Consider the following 20,247-nt stretch of genomic DNA (forward strand, 5'->3'; position numbering starts at 1 on the left):
CACAAAAACGACCACTCTGCCCTCCATTCTACCCACCAAAACCGTGTAACGTCCCCTGTCGTCATGGTGCACCTCATCAATCTCCAACGGGAGCGAGTTCTTAACCATAATGCCCACACCCCTTGAACCAGACGTGAAGCCCGAATGGGCCACAAGGCGGTAGCCCCGTCTATTCATGGCACAAAAGGAGTTGCCAATGAGGTGTGTTTCCTGCAGAAAAACTATATCGGGCGAGATTCGCTTCAAGAACTGCAGGACCACACCTCGTTTTATCCTGTCCCCCAATCCATTAACATTCCAGGACAACAAGCTCAGTCCCCTACCCCCCATCATAAACAGAAGCCATCACTCGTCCCCCAGAGAGCACTTTAGAAATGATACAACGATGTTTTTACCTTGTGGTAGAAACGAACAACACCCCACCCCAACCCACTCACCCCAACAAAACTCCCCCCTCCCTGCACCCCTGCATGAGCCCAGACAGCCCCCCCAACTTGCAGTGTGCCCGTCGCCCCTATATAGTGAAACTAGCTAGACCCCCTAGAGGAGGAAAGAGCACCCCTTCTAGACCCCACACAACCTCCAAAAGAGGGGAAAGAACAAAGACAGAAGCTTTGGTCGAAAGTGGCATCATAATCGTCCAGAGTGAGGTCCAATATCCACCCCTCAGTCCCGATCCAGTGGGCCGTCTCCTCCCGCCGCCCCCCCCCCACCATCCCGAGCACTACCCCAAGACAGAGTGTCCAGCCAGTCCCCGGCCGCTTCGGGACGATCAAAAAAGTGCGTGCGACCATCCACCTCTACCCGCAGCTTGGCCGGGAAGAGCATGGCGTATTTTAAGTTCATGTCCCGGAGCCGGCACTTAACACCCAAGAAACTCAGTCTCTGTTTCTGGACCGCTTGAGTGAAATCGGGATAAAAGTTCACCTCCATATTTTCCAGCTTCATCGGCCCTTGCAGTCTGGAGGCTTGCAAGATCGCGTCCCTGTCCCGAAAGTTAAAAATCCGGGCAATGAGAGGCCGCGGAGGGGCTCCGACCTTCGGCCTTCCCCCGGGAACTCTGTGGGCCCTCTCCACTTCAAAGAATTTACTCAGTCCCCTAGGCTGGAGATGGGTAACGATCAGGTCCTCTACAAAAAGATCCGCCGCCGCTTCCTCCCGTCCCTCGGGTACTCCGATGATGCGGATGTTATTCCTCCGGGCCCGACTCTCGGAATCTTCCAGGCGCCGATCCATAAGCACACTCGCCTGACGAAGTCGGCGCACCTCCGTTTGGAGGGCCGCCACCTCAGTCGTGAGGCCCGACGCGGTGTGTGCCAAAGAATCGACCCGGTCGTTGGTCCTGGAGAGATCAGCCCTCACCAGGTTGACATCCACTAGGATCGCGTCGATTTTATGGGCTAAGGTGTCAAATCGCTGGCCCACCGAGGCCTTCATCTCAGCAATGGCGCCCATGACGTCTTGCAGAGTCAACTCTGTGGGCAAATCCGGGGCATCCGGAGGGCACTCAGAGGACTTGTGCGGTCCACCGGGAGATCCTTTCGGGAGGGTGTAGCGGTCCATGATGTTGGCCTGATGTGCGGTGCCACGCCGGGTCGACTTGGCCTTCAACCGATCGCCATCTTGTTTCGTGGCCATCGTCGCGGGTCTCACCCCCTCACCAGCCACGCAGTAAAAGGCAAGCAATCAAGGCCACGGGGTCCGGGGGGTCACCCCAGGACGGCGGAGCGGGCCACAGCAGGCAGGCAGGCTGGGTCACCCAGCGAGGCCACCCCAACACAAAGAGCGCCGCGATCCCACTTGCAAAGACGGCAAGGGGGCGTGAAAGTGAAATTGCGGGGTACGCGACTCGCCAGGCCCAGCCCGCCGTTGTTCACTTTGCCACCGGGTCGCCCCCAAACGCGAGTCCGGGGTCAGGAGCGAAGGAGGCCGCAAACTTCAATCGGTGCTCACTCCGGCACCCGAGGTCCGATTCGAGAACGGGAAACGGGTACCACCTCGGCTCAGGCTCACCGACACAGTCCCCTCAACCGATGCAGGATGAAGACAGGATAAACGTAGGAGGTCGCGGAGGTCCTCGGGAGCCTCGCACCTACGCGGCCATCTTGGTTGCGCGCTAGGCTCCTCCCATCCACATGTTGAATTTGATAAGTAAAGGAAGCATTCTTTCTGGTTGGCAACCAAAGGGAGAAGTCAGCCCTGTATCAGTGGAAGTATCAAGCCCATTGGCCTTCTGTAAACCCAGATATAAACTGCCATCATAATGCAGGGGGAAGTCATCCCCTTTATCACCATTGTAATCTATGGTTAGTAGTAAACTCTTGTTAAGAGTCAGAACCAAAAAGATGATGAAGTCTCTAATGACAGCTCTGCATTAGTGGAGGTATTTAGTCAGAATCAGGGTGTACAGAAACAGGTTGCACTGCAGTGGATTTGGAGCATGACCTTGGTCAAGGTCGAGACAGATTCGGGGCCCGAGTTCATATTCAGCACTAAATCCCCCTCTTCTGCCGGCAGAGTCAGCACTGCCATCAACAAAAGAGGAAAAGCCACAGGTTTTGGAACCACAGTGTGAATCGGCACCAATGTTCGTGTAGAACCCTAGACGGGTTATGGGGGCTCAGATGGCACAGAAGATGGATCCTCTGGCAGTAACCTGACTGGAGGCCCCAGCGGATCCTTCTTGCCCAAAAGCGTGCTTAAAGGGCTGGAAGAGTGCCAAAAATATGCAGCATCACCTCAGTAAAGGCCACAATCTGCTGCATTGTATTGAGATCAATTGTGTAATCTGTTCCTCAATTCAGAATAAGATGGAGTGGCACCTTAACACCTTGGTGACCTCTCTTTAGAGGGAGAACGGTGGGATGGAGCTGAGTCACGCTTTGCTTTTTATGTTACTTCCTCAGTTTTGACATCAACTTACTGAATGACTTCCACTGCGAAGACTACCTTGCAAGATCAGTCTTAGGATCAGGGGCGGATCTGTGCCATCGACATGGAGTGAAATTTATGTAAGGTCTGTAATTTCTTCCTATTTTTGGTGACAAAGAGCTCCAGGTGATCATTCCACAACACAGTCAGACACACGAGGGTGCACTCATCACCCAACTTGGGAGCCATAATTCAAGCCCAAACACCATAAGTCACACTTAGTGTGGGTCCATTACTGACATTTGTTTTCTACAGTCACAGCATTTTTCAAATTATGTAGTTTTAAGTGGGGACATAAGGCTGTAGAATACCAACGAAGGAAGGACCGGAGTTCTGAACCTATGCTCAAAGGAGTAGAAAAAAAAGGAGCGGATGTCGGCACGGAGTGGTGCTTATATGCAGCTCTGCTCCATCACTTCCATGGCAGAACGATGTCCACTCAGAGCGGCACAATGACGCCTAGTGGTACGTGGGAGCACGGTTATGAAAAGTGTCCAGGTCCAGTCTGGTGCCTGGGAAATGTCCTAAAGGAGAGGAATCTGCTTTAAAAATGTCAAGTATGTATACAGCGCAATAGGTGCTTTTACCTTTTAGGGAGTTTGCAGTACACAATAAATATAATCAGTGAAGGTGACGGTTACATGGAGGCTCTAGCATAGGGTGGCTCGCTTCCACATTGACTGCAGCCAGCTCCTATATTTACTCCTCGAATCCTCGGGTAAAAAAAAAACCAAATATATATATATATATATATATATATGTGTTTCATGTGGCATGGGGTATCACTTACTCTTTATTCACATTCGACAGCACAAAACAGTAGCCCAGTGCTATGAAATCGCTGAGAGTGATAGAAGAATGTACTAAGTAAAGTGTCTCCAATCCCTCGTTTGGACTTCTTGCCTTCTACCCTCCCATTGACTACCTCCTATGTTGATGCTTTTCAAAATCTAGCTCTCGCCTAGCCTGGCTCGCTCTACTTCCACTGCCTCTGTCAGGTTTAACAATTTAATCCATTTTATGCTACGCACCACTATTATATCCCACAGCGACTTCTCTGAGCTTCCCTACACTTCCAGTTCAGATAATTTTCAGCATTATCTTTAGATGTCGCCTAGGCAGCGCTTGCGCTGTCTCGTTGAGACATGCAGTATACACTACAGCATGGAAACTCCGCCCACTGTCCAACCATCATCTTTTCATTGGCTTGTGCCTTAAATGGTGACTTCTGAATCGCTGTAGGATTGTTAGTCCCTCCTTATGATGGACATCTCTTCATTTGTGTCCTTCCACGGCTATTGGCCCCTTTACTGCACAGACTACTTTCTTCCGATGCCTTCTCACACCCCCAACAATGCTTGTTTTTTTGTCTCCGAGATCACCATTTAATTATTTATGATTAATACAGCCCAAGCCGTCTGTTTAATTATTTATGATTAATAGGGCCCAAGCCGAGGATCGAACACTGCTCTCCAGCTCCAAAGTCTGAAGCGTTATATGTTACGCCACCTCTCCTCGCTTCAAGACAAGCCCCCTTAAAGGGGTTTATCTTTGTTTCCGTCACCGAGACACCCCCTCCCACCATGCACCCACCCTTAACCCCTTCCTTCCTCTCGCTTTCCCTCAGCTCCCCCATAAGTGCATGGGAAGTCTACAAGCGCTATCACTTTAAATGTAAAGCAGCCTCGGAGCTCTCGCCAGAGCTCCTCCCTGCCAGCCCTCACAACACCCATGCACTGTGCGTAGGGATTTCGCAGGCAGGGGTGGTAACCATTTTATAATCACAGAATTATTCTCGTGAAGTTGGTACGCGGGTGCTGCCTCCATTCTAGTGCCTGCATCGTCATAGCAGCAACAGCCTGAAAAGGTACCGACTCTTCGCTTTCAGGGCCCCATATTTTCGGAACAAAAGACACATGTGAGATTACCAGTGGAACTGCTTGATATAAATGTACCCATTTGTGGTAACTACTTATTTTAAATGAAAGTTTCCTCCCCTGGATTTTTGCCGCGGTTAGGAGCAGGGACGCGCACGCAGTCCCTGCCTTTCCATTTCCAGCGCCATGCTGTCTTCGGCATTGCGTGCACTTTACAGTGCCCCTGGGGCACAAGCAGGGACCTACTAGAGTGCTTCTCTATCAGAATGCACTCTGCGGTCCCCCGGGGCACAAGCAGGCATCCCCTTCAGAATGCCTTTCTTGCTGGTAAACGCGTGTACTACGATAACCCTTTAAAATTGTAGATACTTTAAAAAACGCAATTTTAAATATAGGCCATCACAACGGTTCCTTTACCCTACCTAATGAAGATCAGCCCATAACACCCCCCCCCCGCCCCCCTCTCCCCGTTTGGTTAGCGCACTTGGCTGGGGCAAGCTTGGACACCACTTTTCACTTTTATTTCCGCAGTTTATAAAGTGCGAACTCAAAGTGATGGCATTGGAGCGCTTTATATGTTCATGTTTTAGTCACGAAGAGATTCAGTGATTTGGCGAGAATCACAGGAGACTGAGCCGACGCAGAGACTCGTTTCCATCGGGGATAGACTCAAGCGTTGACATCTCCTAGTCAGTTTAATCTGCGGTAAACCGTGCTAATAAATCTGCATTCTAAGCCTCTTGGTAACCGCAGACCGCAATAAAAATACTTTCCGGTTCAGAAGTAGAATTTAAACAAAGTGTGTTCTATTTTCTGCAATAGACGTCATCATATAAAAGGCAATTGTATACAGATACTTTCGCTAGTTTAGGAATTTAAAATGTTAGAAAACAAGTCCAGAATCTTGATGAAGTTGTCACATTGGGGTGCAAATATTCACTCAGAGCGCCTTAAATGCTTGTTTCATATTCACCTTTGCAAAAACTTGCGAAGACGATGTATGGTGTGAGTCAAAAGAAGAAAACTTGGATGTGGTCTGAATGCTAGAGCTGCCGACTTTGGTGCTGGAAACCAAGGTTCGATCCCTGGTGTCGACTCCGCATCCTGTGATTCTGGGTAAATCACTTAATCTACCCGTGCCTACCAAAAATAAAAAAAAATTAATGTGTCTTTTTGTAACGTAACTGGTGCACATGTAAAGCGCCCCAATACCCTCGGGGCGAGTTCGCGCTATGTAAATCAGCAAAAAATAAACTTGTTTACTGTGCTGCAGCCCGAGTTTTCAAGAAACAAAACTGCCCTTGCCACACTAAAGAGGTCATGGTTGTGCGATGCCACGTCCTCTAATGTCGCTAGAAGATGAAGCAGCACATATGATGTTGGTGAAGTTATGCCACTATGCTGGCGGCCCCTTGTGATGCAGCACCGATTTTCCGCAGCATAAGCGCATAGAACACAAACCACACACCTACCAATGCCAGTTGAGGTCAGTTCTCAATATTTTGCTTGCACCCATTGGATGTTACATTTCAAGATAAGTTAAATGAACTATTCAAGGCATTTTCTGGTGCACACAGATGATATCCATGTTGCAATTGCACCCCATATCAGTATTCAGATTTACCTCAGATGCTACGGACCAATAGGAATTATCGTCACAAAGTTAACCATTGACTCGGGAGCTAGCGCCAACCTTGACAGAAGTGTGATCGCATACATCCAGAGCTGGGGGACATGGGTGCGGGGATTGTTCATTTGAGTGACACTTGCGAAAGCATGAAGTGACAGAGATAAGATTTTATCGGTTCAAAAACCCCTAAGCACCTATCTGTCCTTTAAATTCTAAAATGCTCTCATTTGTCTCCTTTCCGTTCACTGTATGGTTTTGCACCTGGGGATAATAAAGTAAACTGATTTTGCGCGCTATTTTGTGAAGCAATCGGCATCATGAAGGAAGGAGCTGATATTACACAGCATTTAACTTTTCTAAGAAACTAGAGCGATGATATATGATTAACTGTTACACATTCATGACTGGCAACATAATAATCCCCTTTATATTATATTCGAACTGACAAACTAAAGATGGAGTTTCATTTTTACAAGATCATAATTTGGGATGTCTGGTGTAAGCTGGCAAATTCAAGGCTGGCAGTGTTAGCAGGAAGTCATTACTGTCTATAAACACAATCAGTGTCAAGTCTATCAAAGATTTGTCAAGGTAAAAATGGGGTCCTGGACAAAAAGATCACACCTCATCCACCCTCACTTGAAGAGCCCCTTTCAGCAAACCTAGAGCGGATCATGGTTACCTAACGTTTACTTCAGAGCGTGGGTCTTTGGGAGACGGTGTGACGTAACGACCTGAGCCGATGAATTTGGAACATGAGAACCCGGTTCGAGTCTCGGCGTGTGCTAAACTTTCTCTGATTCTGGGCAAATCACTTCAATCTACCCGTGCCTGAAAAAAGCAGAATGCTTCTTTGTGCAATGTATCTGATTCTCATGTAAAGCACTCCAATACTTTGGGTCGAGTTTGCACTATAAACATCTGCAAAAATATGTATAAATGTTATTGGAGACAGCTGCAATGTTTACTTGAATTGAGGGGGCGGAGCTCCTCAGTGTAGTCTCTTGCAGCAGTCACTCCAACGTGTTTACACTCGAAGGAAGTGTTTCTTGGCCTCAGCTGCTATGATGGGAGTTCGGCGTGGCTTGACCCGAGGGGCTGATGCTCTCTGCACGCCGGTGACACCGACTGCTGTCCCACCTGTCAGCGCCAGACGGGAACAGCACAGGTGAGATTCGCCGGAGTCTGATTTTGCTAGCTCTCTGAGAACTCAGTCTGCCCTTGTCAAAGTGACTGCCATGCAGATGTATTTATTCATCTCCTTAGATTCGGAATATGTAGTGCCGTGTATTGTTTTGGCTTTCGTGACAGGCGCCAACATTGCTGCCTAATTGAGGTGTACTGCAATCCAGCCTTTTATCAGGTTTTGAGTGCAAGCACAGCTCAACAAGTCTGAAATATATTTAATAGTAATTTGCCAACATTTCATGCTTGGATGTGCATCTTAAACATATCTTGTCCCCATTCGTTTAGCTTATGCACATTTCAACAAAGCTATCATCTATTTAATGAATCAGTTAAAAAAATAGATGACAAAACCATATCGGTACATTAGCAAATTTGTTAATTACATTTTCATCCATCAGCCAACCATACCCTACGATACAAATGCTAAAAGTGGTCAATAGGCTCCTACTCAGACGAATGGTTGACAAAAGTTGTGGACATCCCGCAATAGTTGAAGTAGACTGTAGGAGATATGGCCTAACGGTCAAAGCCACTGCAGACATAGCAACACAGAAACCAGGTTCTGGTATCTGCTCACCATTTTGTGTTTCTGGCAAAATAACTTTATCTCCACTGCCTTACCAAAAAGGAATCTTGGCTTGTGTAATGTAAACTTTTGCTCATGCAAAGCACTCCAATGCTCTGGGCCGAGTTCATACTATATAAACTGCAACAAAAAAAAAAATAACAAGCATTTGCAATAGGTCGCATAGATGAGCGTTTGAGCTATTACCATTATAAACACCAATGCCTTTTATTTATGTGTTTTAAAAACCCGCAAGTGGTACATAAACACACACTTTGTACTTACAGTCGTTGTTTACGAGAAGCAACGCTGGCAGTAACTACGCCTCTTTTACTGCCAGCCTTGCTTCTCATAAGCAAGGACTATAAGCACAAAGTGTTTACACACCACTTGCAGCATTTCTAAACATATAAATAAAAGGCATTGTCATTTACAATGCCAATAGCTGAAACTCTCGCAAATGCGAAACCTATTGCATTGCAAATGCTTGTTTTGCCTTTGTAGCCAACCCATGTGTCCTCCATACAAACAGGAACACAAACCACTTTATTATCATTTATAAAGCGTACCTCCACTTAAAAGGACACAAATCGTTGCTCCATCGTATATAGCCATATAGGCCACCACGCACAGTGTCGCAACGTCCAACCAGCTGTGCCTATATAAGCACATACAAACCTTTGCCCACATGTTTGGGAAGGCTTCCTTTTGTTGGTCTGGATGTCACACATCACCCCTTATAAAAACCTCTAATGTAGGCCTTTACACCCACGCAGTAACAGCAGTATCACCCTCCTCCACCGTACACTGGCACCACAGCCTTGGGGGCTTCCTTTGCAGCACCTCTTACCTATTCTCAACGCACTAAAGGGCCTACAGCATCCCTGTTGTAGTGCGTGCTCTATGCATATATTTCATATCTCCTCTCTTTTCCCGTTCAGCTGTGGCTGTTTGCTACTCAGGGAAACTTAACCTAGTTTCGGTTTTATGCTCCAATGTGACTTTATGCCTCGGACTAAAAAGGCTGTGCTGCTCTTTTTTCTCTGTTAAATGTGCATATAGCTCAGTAGGTTAGCGTGCCTGCTGCATATGCGCGTGTCTGCTATCTACTCTGTAGCCAACCTATAAGATCTCCGTACAAACCTGGACACACACTATTCAATATTTTTTTTTTTTTCAGCATACAGATGCTCTTGCATTTGTTGCACACAGAAACAAAACAAAACCTATAATTGCACTTTCAGGAAACCGGTGTGAAAAAGCTCAATTGTTTCCTTAGTCAGGGTTAACATTAACGTTGTCCCTGGTGATGTGATTCATCGTTGTGATGTCCCGTCCTTGATGACCCGTGAGGTTATATACAGCGCATGAAGCAGGTTATGGATTGGATTATAGTTTATCATAGTTGGCTAAAAACTCTTCGTCACCTTAGCTCTTCTTCTCCTTTTTATACATCAAAATTCATACAGCTCAGTAGGTTAGCGTGCCACTCATCACCTCTTCTAAAGACCCTCTAATATCTACTTTCATTGCCGTGGCACTAAAGAAAGTATAACACTCCTCCACCCTACAATGTCACCAGAGCCTTGTTTTTTCAGCATACAGATGTCCTTGCATTTGTTGCACACAGAAACAAAACAAAACCCAAAATTGCAGTAGACCTCCTTGTGGGACTATTGCAGGGCAGTAGGCGGGGCAGGGGAGGGGCAGGGTGAGGGGTTGTAAACTCCGGCATTAAGACAAAAGGAGTTCACTTAATTACATAAAACAAATCATTGCACTCCGTTCAGCTTAATGCCAGAGTTTACTACCCCACACCCTGCCCCTCTTCCACCACGCCTCACCGCCCAGCAGCACTTTCACGAAGAGCTACCACTATAAACTGCAGACCTCTTTCATTTACTTACAAGTTTAAAAACATGTATGCTATACCTTGATCCTGAAAAAGACCTCATTTTCCTGTTGAATATAAGTCTAAAATTACAAAGTGCAATAAAAGTTATATAAAGTAACAATAATTACTTAAATATATTGCATTACTTACTGTTTTTATGCTTACAAATGTTTGCCGTGATAATAAAACGATTTTTAAACAAACTAAGCCATCAAATGGATTCTATTACACACTACTTTTACATGTCACAAAAACAAATTAGATTATTTATGATATAATATAAACCGCTAACCTAATGAATATGGCGAGACCGATTGGCATTGCCAATGCTTGTTTTATTTTATTTCCTTAACCAGTTATTTTCTGTTAACTTATTCTGCCTCTACTTGGTCAGAAATTAACTCCTGCATTTGGCTATTGTTACCCACTTACACCTTCTGATTTCCGAGTTTTGTGTAAAGCCTTCTGTGACACAGAACTAAGAACATTTGGTTAACTATGATGCATTTAATGTCCTCTGCATTATAACAGTTGATGAAACTGGTTGTCTGGAAGAAATGTTTGCATCTCAAAACAGTTGTTCTTTGTACAGCGCGCTGACACCTCTTTTACTTGGTATGGTAGCAGGGATTGCATGGTGCAAGCATGCATGATAATGTACATTAAAAACGTCTTATTAACTACTGTGAGAGGCAGTTTTCCACTTCTGACACTCAGTGGAAAGTTCATCTTTCGGGAATACACAGGCAATGTATAATATGCAATCTTTTCTCTGGTAACAGAATCCAAGCATAAAAATTGCTTTCATATTTAAAAGTCAAACTAAACAGAACAGTACTAAGCTTACCTGTCCCTATGAAGGCATTTTTGACCACTAAAGACACTGTTTCAGGATGAGGAGCAGGCACAATGTTTTGCTGTTTGAGCCTTGCTCCAGAATTTGCATTTGACAGGGAAGACGAAGAGCTTCTTTGTGATGGTGGTCCTGGTGGCTGTTTAATCACAGTAGCTTGCAATGAAAGTTTGCATGGCACTTGTGCTTGCGAGATAAGCTGCTGGTCTTTGTTCGGAGTAAACGTAGCAGCAGCATTGTGGGTGGGAGTCACAGAGGCGGTATGTGATATAACAGAAGAATCACCTGAGGCAAGGTTTTCACTTGCTGGAGAAACAAATGAAATGTGACAGCTCAAGCCAGAGTTTTGAGGTGATGTGGGTGAAGCAGTTCTGTTTTGTAACAGAGAAGCTGTCTGAAGTTGTGGCAATGACGAATGTAATGCTGGCAGTGCTTTTTCTCGCGAGTTTAAAGAGGATTGGGCTACAGATTCAGCACTGCCAACACTAGAACATCTCTCTCTTCTTATATCAGCGATACTGCAAACAGGACCTGGCGAGGTAATTAATCCATCATCAAAATTTACCAATGAGAGATTGCTGGAGGCAGAGCTGCTTGATATAATCGGAGACTGGAAAGAAGAGAAACATTGCAAAATTAAAAGTTCATGAAGAAAATATGCAATATATATTTTAGATAACAGCAGGCGGAACTCTAAGTGCTGTGCAGGGGAACCAGTTCAATAGCTCTCCATTTCAGGTAAGCCAAAATCGCGTTTGATAGCTGCAAATGTTCTTTTTCCTGTTAGGTTAGTAAAGTTGTCTATTTGCTTACACTCCTGCTGCAACCATTTAACAAACGCATTTCCTGTGAACGTGGGGAGAAGTACGAGTGACTAGCGAGGTAAAGGATGTCAGCCCATCCTCCAAATCCACTTCATACCACACTGCCAACGTTGCTTTTCTTTTCAGAGAATAATAAAGGCCCAAAGCCATGTATTTCAGGGCGCCCTCCAAGTGTGCATGCTAAAAATTAATTGATCAATAAAGGCCCAGTTTATTTCTGATTCTTATCTACTACATTCAGACATGTATGTTAGCTGGGATGCTTGAAGATAGCGGTCATTTGGGATCCCAAGACCCAGTTTGATTAGGTGGCACTTTTCTATTGCAATTCTAATTGTAATTGCATTTATATAGCATTTACTAGCCCAGCACGCTGCTCCAGAACCCATGGTTAGTGGTTCGTCCATTATTATTGTTTATTGTTGGCTCCTGGGACTAGTCTTGTGTGTCCAAGCAAACCATGCCATGCATTCACTCCAGTTTCTTTGTAGCTGGGGGAGGGGGCTCAAGCACATGATTGCTGGGATAAGTAGATAAGCAAGAGGAGATTAAGTAGTATTAGGTTGCAGGGGTATGACTTTCAGAGAAAGAGGGTAAGGTTGTGATCTTGTAAATGAGTAGTTGGCAATATGCACGCAACAGAGTAGGTTGTGCTCAGAAAGCAGGTACGTAGAGGATGGAGGAGAAGGAGAGAGAGCCACTTGGAAGAAAACAGGAGAGGTGACAATCAGAAGTTTAAATTATAGGTCAGTTTTTCATGCCAGATTCTAGGGATATAGAGGAGATTTTTAAGATAGCATGCAGTTTGAGGATGCAAGACTGTAGAAAGAAACGTTATTTGCATGTGAAGACTTTTATCTACAGTTGAATTGCATAAACCAAATGCAATGTCCCCCTGGCACTCCTATGTATCCCCATGTTTGGTTGAATTGTTCTTCAATGTTGACCAATGTTTTGTCATGTGAAATCACCGACTCCTATGATCATGCAAAAATCTACTTTATTGAATGTTTAATCTTCAAACTGCACCTTCCTTTCTTTTCTTAAAAGTTTGATTTCTAGGTCCTCATCCTCAATGCATTTCAGACTAAATAGTCCTTCATCAGGAGGTTTATTTTACGCTATGGAACCAAAGAACATCAATGCAATGGTGTAATCCATTCTGTGCATATATAACAGATCAACATAATCACTGTCAGTTCCTCATCTGTTGGTCATTGCAAAAATACAACTAATTAGCTGATCTAGTTTCCATCCCTTTCATGTGTTTATCATTATTGTATTGCATATAATATCCAAAACCTACAACACAAAATAAAAATAAATCACTAAAAGTGTCTCTTATTCCCTTCTTCTTTGACACGTTCATTATTCCTGATAAACCAAAATATCTAGAATTCCATCTTGTTAACCAAGGTCACCTAGGACCATATCACTAGAAAAGAATGGCAAATCATATACTCCAAATGAGCTTACCCAGTATGTTCATATGACCAGAAACAAACATCCTGGGACCGGTTTCGGGGCATCACCCCTCATCAGCCAGGCTAGCTTGAAACCAGCGGCACAGTGAGCCAGAGACCCAACTCTGGGCATACCTGGCGCGCTTATGGCGAGAAAGCAAAAGACACAGATGATGGACGGAATGCAGAGCAAATCAAACATTCACCCCCAGTCAAGAGATTTGGGTCAATCTATCATTCTTTTGCTCACCATGTCACCCCAGTTTAGACCAAGACATAAGCAAATCAGTCTTGAGCATGTGCCTCATGGGAACAGTCCAGCCCAAACTGCCAAGCCAGGCCCTACCTGGACCGAAACAAGCATCCTGGGACCAGTTTCGGGGCATCACCCCTCATAAGCCAGGCTATCTTGAATCCAGTAGCACAGTGAGTCCGGGACCCACATCTGGGCATACCCGGCGCACTTGGGGTGAGAAAGCAAAAGACACAGATATATCCTGGACCATCTGATCAAAAGAACTTCCCCCACGACCCCAGGAGCAGGTATCAACTGGCATAGAACTGGCATTTGTAGTCTCGTTGGGTACAAAGAGATCCAGTGCTGGTTGCTCCTATAGTGAAAATATCTTGATTGGCTCCAACTGTTTCAATTCCTTCTTGTGGCATCCATCCTAGGCTCTGTTGTGTGTTCGCCGAGGTGTTGCTTATGCCGGAGACATGCACGGCCCTCAGAGAAATCTAGATACGCTTAGAGGGTGAGAAAGATGGCTTTGAAGTCTAGGCGGTTAATATGCATTATCTTTTGGAGTGCAGACCCTTTTCCTTGTATTTGTAGGTCTTGGAGAGGACTTCCCCAGCCTTCCATAGAGGCATCTTAAGTTATGACAAAGTCGGGTACTTGTGGCAAGAAAGGTTGGCCTTTGGAGAGACTGGAGATCCAAGACTTACAAAGCTAGTGTCTGCACCATCCTTGGGGTGATGTTTAATAAGTTGAAGGACCCCTGTTTCTAAATCCACTGTTTCTGAAGTTACTCTTCCAGTGGTCTCATTTTCAGACATGCCAGAGGGAGGGACCAGATTTATCGCAGAGGACATCATGCCATTCAGTGACTTGAATAAGCATACTGAAACTAACTTTCATCTGGACAGGTTGACGGAAAGATGTGTTAGGCATTGTTGTCTGTCATACGAGAGAAAGGCTTTGCTCTGGACTGTAACCAGGATGGAGCCGAGAAACAATATGTTCTGTTGTGGAGTAGTTGTTGACTTCCAATGATTGACTGTGAGACCCAGTTTGTGGAACAGAATGATGCAAGCTCTTGTGTCTTTAGACGCTTATGAGGGTGTTGAAACTTTTAGGAACCAATCATCCAGATAGGGGAATACCTGATGACCGGCTGCTACTGGAGCAAGAAATTTGGTGAAAATTCTGGGAGCTGACTTGAGGCGGAATGGGAGAACTCTGAACTGGTAACGGCTACGGTAAAACAAAGACATTTGCAGTGTTTCAGATGTATAGGCATGTGGAAGTTTGCATCCTGCAAGACCAAAGTTGTCATATAGTCTCCTTGGTTTCGGAGAGAGTTACCATGTCGCTTTTATCCAGCCCTGTTCCCTTAAAACTGCTGATAAGGCCAGTTGGCAAAAAACGGTGGAGGCTATGTCCATTGCACTGTCTACAATCTCGGCTCACACTCCTGCAATATTTTATTTGCTTCTGATTTTTTGTCCTCGGGTATAAGGTCCATGAGATCACCCATGTCATTCACCTATCATATAGGCCCAGGATAGCTAGAGAGATGGCCGCATAAACTGTGATGGCAGACATGCTGGAGAACCTTTTACCTATATTATCTAAACGCCTGCCCGCCTTATCTGGTGGCGTAGATGTCTGGATGGCAGGGTTCTTGGAGCAGCATTGTGCGGCCTATGGTATAACTGAGTCCGGTTTGGGATGACCTGTGATGCAGGAAGGAGAATCTTCTGGGGCCTTATATTTTTGTCGATAAGGGGCAGTACCGCTGCCAGGTTCTTCAATACTTTTACGCCTTCTTCCCATATATAACCTATGATGGAGATGACGCTGACCGATTTCCTTTTCTGTTGCTTGAAATCATACAAAAAAAGTCAGACTGCTTGACTGAGACTGGGAGGTGAAACCTTGTCGCAGCTCCATCCATCAAGTTGTGAAATCTTTCAATGTCCTCTGGAGGAGAGTCTTCTGGATGAGGTGGTGGAGGTTAAGGAGTGGGAACTAGGTAATTGTGCCATTCATCTTTGAGAGGCTAAGGGTCTGGAATTATGCCTTCTTCTTGATCATCATCTGTTGACGATGGGTCATCTCTTGGAGGTGTGTTTGAAGCGGGTGTCATCCTGGGTGTGATCGGTGTAGGCAGGGGTATTGAAGTTGCAGGGGAGGTAGGCTGAGGTGGAGCCACTGGATGCTCCCAAGGAGGTTCCAGAAACCTCTTCCGATAGTCCTGCAACATGGTCTGCAAATCTTGAAAGAGTGATAGAGGTACTTGAACTCCCTCTTGTCTTGGCTGTGGTTTAGGGTAAAATTCGCAAGGTTGGTGGTAATGCTTCGGCTGAGAAACATAATGCTGATAGTATTGTTGTTCTTCCATATCATCATCTTCATCTTGATATTTAACCTGGAGCTCTGATTGGTTACGAGCTGGGCCAAAGGGGCTGTCATCGTCCGAATCTTCCAGGTCCAATAGATGACTTGGGGGGAGCGGAAAAACCTTACTGGGGGAGGTAACCTCAGGTTGAAAAGTAGTTTTTACTGTTTCAGTAATTTATCATCATCAACTGAGGTGTCGACGACAGGCTGGCCATTGGCGTAAAGGCCTCAAATTGACTTGCTCTTGACACAGTGGATAAACTCCATCAAAGGGACTGTCGTTGACGGGGTTATCAATTGTTTCATTGACAATATGGACGTCGACGCGGTGGTCAAGGGAGTCTTCGTCGACGAGGAGATCCTCATCAACGGGATTGGGGCGTCGATGGCTGACATTGTTGTCTTCGCCGTCGACAGTCTCGATGATGAGATGGTAGTGATGGTTGTGGCAGTCGACGATATCACTAACAACGGTGTAGTTGATGGGGCACTAAGGTGGGTTCGATGTCGACATTTCAGAAGATGATTTGTGAGGGCGATCCCCAGCCCTTGTAGATGGAGTAGTAGGTTCAGATCAGGCTGCCTCTGAGGAGATTCGTTTAAGTTTCTGCTTTTTCAAATATTCGCTGTTGTGGGATGTCTTGAGGGCCTTCCTACTTTTCTCAGAAGTCCATTGCTCGTGGGATCTGGCTCTTTTGTGTCACTGTCCTCCTCAGAAGGTGAATTTCTGAGTTTTTGCCATATGAAGCCCTAGAAGAAGCTATGTCCTTCAGAGTTTTGAAGAAAAAACAATGACAAATTTAACATTCCTTCACTTTATGTTGGGGGTAGAGGCAGTATTTATGGGGATCATCTACATGTACCCTTTTCTTACCGCAGGTCTTGCAGGGTCTGAAAAGGGCTTTCTTCACTGTATCAGACATTGTAGAGTAGTAGTAGTAGGTTTCCAAGATCTAGATAGAGGAAAACTGAGCAGAGCTCAGGGAGATTCACTTCACACACGAAGTGCCGTGAAAATCTGAGGAAATCGGCCTCTCTTGTGAGTATTCTAGAGGATGCTATTACCCGTCTGGTTGAGGCTTAAGTTTGGCCCTTTTTTAAAAAGGACATAGGCCATCTAAATGGTTGTACATTCCCATTAGAGTCTATGATAGTAATACATACTGCTATATTATGGTACAGTTGGACTTCCTACTTCAACAACGAGGATTGATTCAAGCATGTGAATCTACTAAAGATCCAATAGTAGATAACATGATTTGCTTTTAAAATGGTTGTTGAGTGTAATCAAAACAATCCATGATTAGCAGGTGTAACTGCAATAAAAGGTTTAAGCAAAGAGAGGTTGACACCTCACTCCACTACAATCCTAGAATTGTATATAACCACCAAACTTGTTACATGGTCATGGTCTTCGTTTGCATACATCAAACCACTCGAACTAGCGCACCTGATAACAATGATTTGCAACCAAAGCAGCCTGGACTAGAAACGTGGTGTCCTGCTAACCTATAGTCAAAGTTCCCATTAGCTATTGTGTCACAAAGACCCTAGAAATGCTGTAGAGAGGGCATACAGCACTTAGCCCCAGAGGAACTCTTACCTCATTATGGTGAATGTAAAATAGTTGTTTTCAATTTTTTCCTGAAAGGCATGTAGCTATACCCTGCATGCGCTGCTAGTGAGAAGCAGAGCTGCCTCCTTAGCACTCTTGCCAGCCGCTTCAGCACCACTGCTGCTGCCATTTTTTCAGGGGGCCGATATTACAACACTGCTGCAAAACCATCCAAGTAACATAAGTGGCCCACACCGCTGGAAAACCAGGCCTCAACCTTCCGGCCCGCTGGGAAAACACCTGTGCCCGCTACGGACAGTCTGGCCCTGTTCCAAAGTCAGGAGCTCTAGCTACTAGGCCACATCTTCTAATAACTGATAATGCTTCAGTGTGTCCGGCCATCACTGGCTTCTCCCTAGCACACAATAACTGATCTATGACACATTCACTTTCTTACAGATGGGGCAGTTGGGAGGGGAAAGTGGATCATGGGGAAGGGTCTGGCAAACAAATGAGATTTTTGGTAGTATGGGCTTCTTTATTGCCTCAGTGTGTCCCAGTTAAGGAAAACTGGTACTGTGCTATGTCTGAGTATCTTGTATTGTGCGCAGTAAGTTTGTGTAATTTATAAGAAGAAAATACTGTGGTTCACCACTATTGGTATCGCTTACAGATTCACATGCTTGAATCATTCCACGTTGTTGAAGCGGGAGTCCCACATTACAACTGGAAAAGCACTGCAATGTTAAACATAGCTTGGAAAGGCTATAGAACCTTCACTTTAGTAACATATCCCTAACTTTTAAAAGAAACCAAACTCCAACCAATCCGGTTGCAGCACCCGCTAGAAACACTCCATTCAGAGGCTTCTGTCTCTCCTATTTTATTTAGCACAAGTGTTAATATGATATAGTACCAACGATAAGATGAACCTCTTAGGGAGAGGAGGTTGAGTCGCATGTGAATATATGAAATATACCAATACTGGAGAACCACAGTTAAAGGTAACTTATTTTCTTCGACAGTATTGGGTCCATCATAGATTCACATGCTTGAATAGGAATAAATAGCAGTTAAACAGCACAGCATATATGTATATATATAACGTTAAGCGTGTGTAGGAAGCTGGCTCTGTTTATACTATACCAAAGTAAGGTATGGTGTGCACAGAGTCCCCAAAGGTTTTTCAGGGCTAAATTAGGTAAGTACTAACAGCTCTCTTTGTGGTAGTGTGAGCGAGCAGTTAGGCTTATCCAGAGGGTGCGTTAAGCATTTATTGTATTCACTCACTCAAGGACTGATTATACACATGCAGAGATAGAATCCAGACTAACTGAGTAAGAACAAAAAAAGGTATACTTATATTTTATTTCTAGAACCAAGCAGGACTTGGTACATGTAGGTAAAATGTACTTTTTTGTAAACCTTTACACAGAAATGAAATTGGGAACGGATTTGCAATTGTTACAGGTTGGTATAGTTTCAAAAAGCAGGTTAATATTACACAGTGATTACTTTTAGAATATTTTTTGATTACTTTCAGATTACATCAACTACTGGGGTGGTATGCCTAGATACCATACAGAGGGTTCTCACAAAACAAGGTAAGACTTATCTTGGTTTAGATTATAATTACTTTTTTCTCCATACAAAACAACAGTTCAACACACAACATTTTAGACCCAAATACCCATAACATGGGTTCCTACGGGAGAAAAATGGTTATCGGTTTCACAGGTACGTTACCATCTTACGAGTGACAGTTTTGGGGGTTAGGACCGATTATCCTCAAGGTCTAGGTAGGCACTCAAGTTGCACCACCACCAGCGGCACTGGGGCGGCCAGGTGCATAGTGCAGGGGCCCAATGTTAGCCAAAGGGGATAAGGGGACCTTCGGTTAGGGACTGCTTACAAGCAGGCCACTCGGGTGTGGGATTAAGGTCAGCACTGCAGGGGGCCAACAATCAGCACTGGAGCTGCACCACCAATGGCACAGGGGCGGCCAAGTGCAATGTGCCAAGAAGATGTCAGGGACCCTGTGGTTTCCAATGGAGACCTTTGGTTCGGCAAAGTTGCTGCATGCTCCTGCAGGGAGGCTTCCTTAAGGCGACCACAGGCTGGAAGGCGGGAGTTGAGTTCTGGAGGGATTCCTGGACACCGTCGATTGGGCCACCCAAGGTGTGGGGCGTCGGGTGCAGGGTTGGCTTTTGGCATCGGGTTTCTTCACCATCTCCGGTCGCAGACATGGGGATCTTTTAGGTTGAGGCAGCAGACGTCGTTTTGACGCTGGAGGGAGGTCGGGATCACCAGAGCCCAGGTCAGGATCGCTGGGGAGATCTCCTCGTGGTGTTGGGCCACCCGAACTTGGGCAGTGGGCATCGGGTGCAGAATCGTGGAGCCGCCTGGATCGGGATTCTGTGGGTGAGTCTTCTCTTGAGCAAGTCCAGTGCTCACGGGAGACAGACTCTGTAAGATGGTGGCAGTGCATGTCCTCTGTACTGGAGGGGGGGGGGGTGCTTTGAGGGGGCTGCTGGCTACACCGGTTTCTTCGCTGTAGGCAGGTCGGAGGCGGGAGAGGCCGGTAGGGCTGGGGCCAAATCAGTATGTGTCCTCTTCTTCCTGGGTTAGCACAGCTCTTCGGTCCTTCTCCTTTCTTCCTCAAATCTGAGGAGGCAAGGTTCAGGGTCGCCCCTAAAAATTTAATTTAGGGGCGTTAAAGGGATGTGTACGTCGGGACCAATGGATACCTTCCTTGGGGTGGGTACACCCCTATTATGCCACCTTCCAGTGGGAAGGGCATGAGCTTCTCCCTAATTGGCTGAGTCTCCTCATTTTCAAGAT

At 45.6% G+C, this 20,247-nt stretch overlaps 1 protein-coding gene across 1 annotated transcript in view; it reads right to left on the minus strand.

The window, feature by feature from the left end:
- MLXIP (MLX interacting protein) overlaps positions 1-20,247 on the minus strand; it is a 2,063,149-nt gene that overhangs the window by 677,125 nt on the left and 1,365,777 nt on the right. The window contains exon 9 of the mRNA XM_085634535.1: positions 10,933-11,548. Within this exon, the coding sequence (XP_085490661.1) occupies positions 10,933-11,548 (616 nt within the window). The remainder of the gene's footprint in view (positions 1-10,932; positions 11,549-20,247) is intronic.

Source organism: Triturus cristatus, chromosome 11 (assembly GCF_964204655.1).
Source record: "Triturus cristatus chromosome 11, aTriCri1.1, whole genome shotgun sequence".
Classification (NCBI taxonomy): Eukaryota; Metazoa; Chordata; class Amphibia; order Caudata; family Salamandridae; genus Triturus; species Triturus cristatus.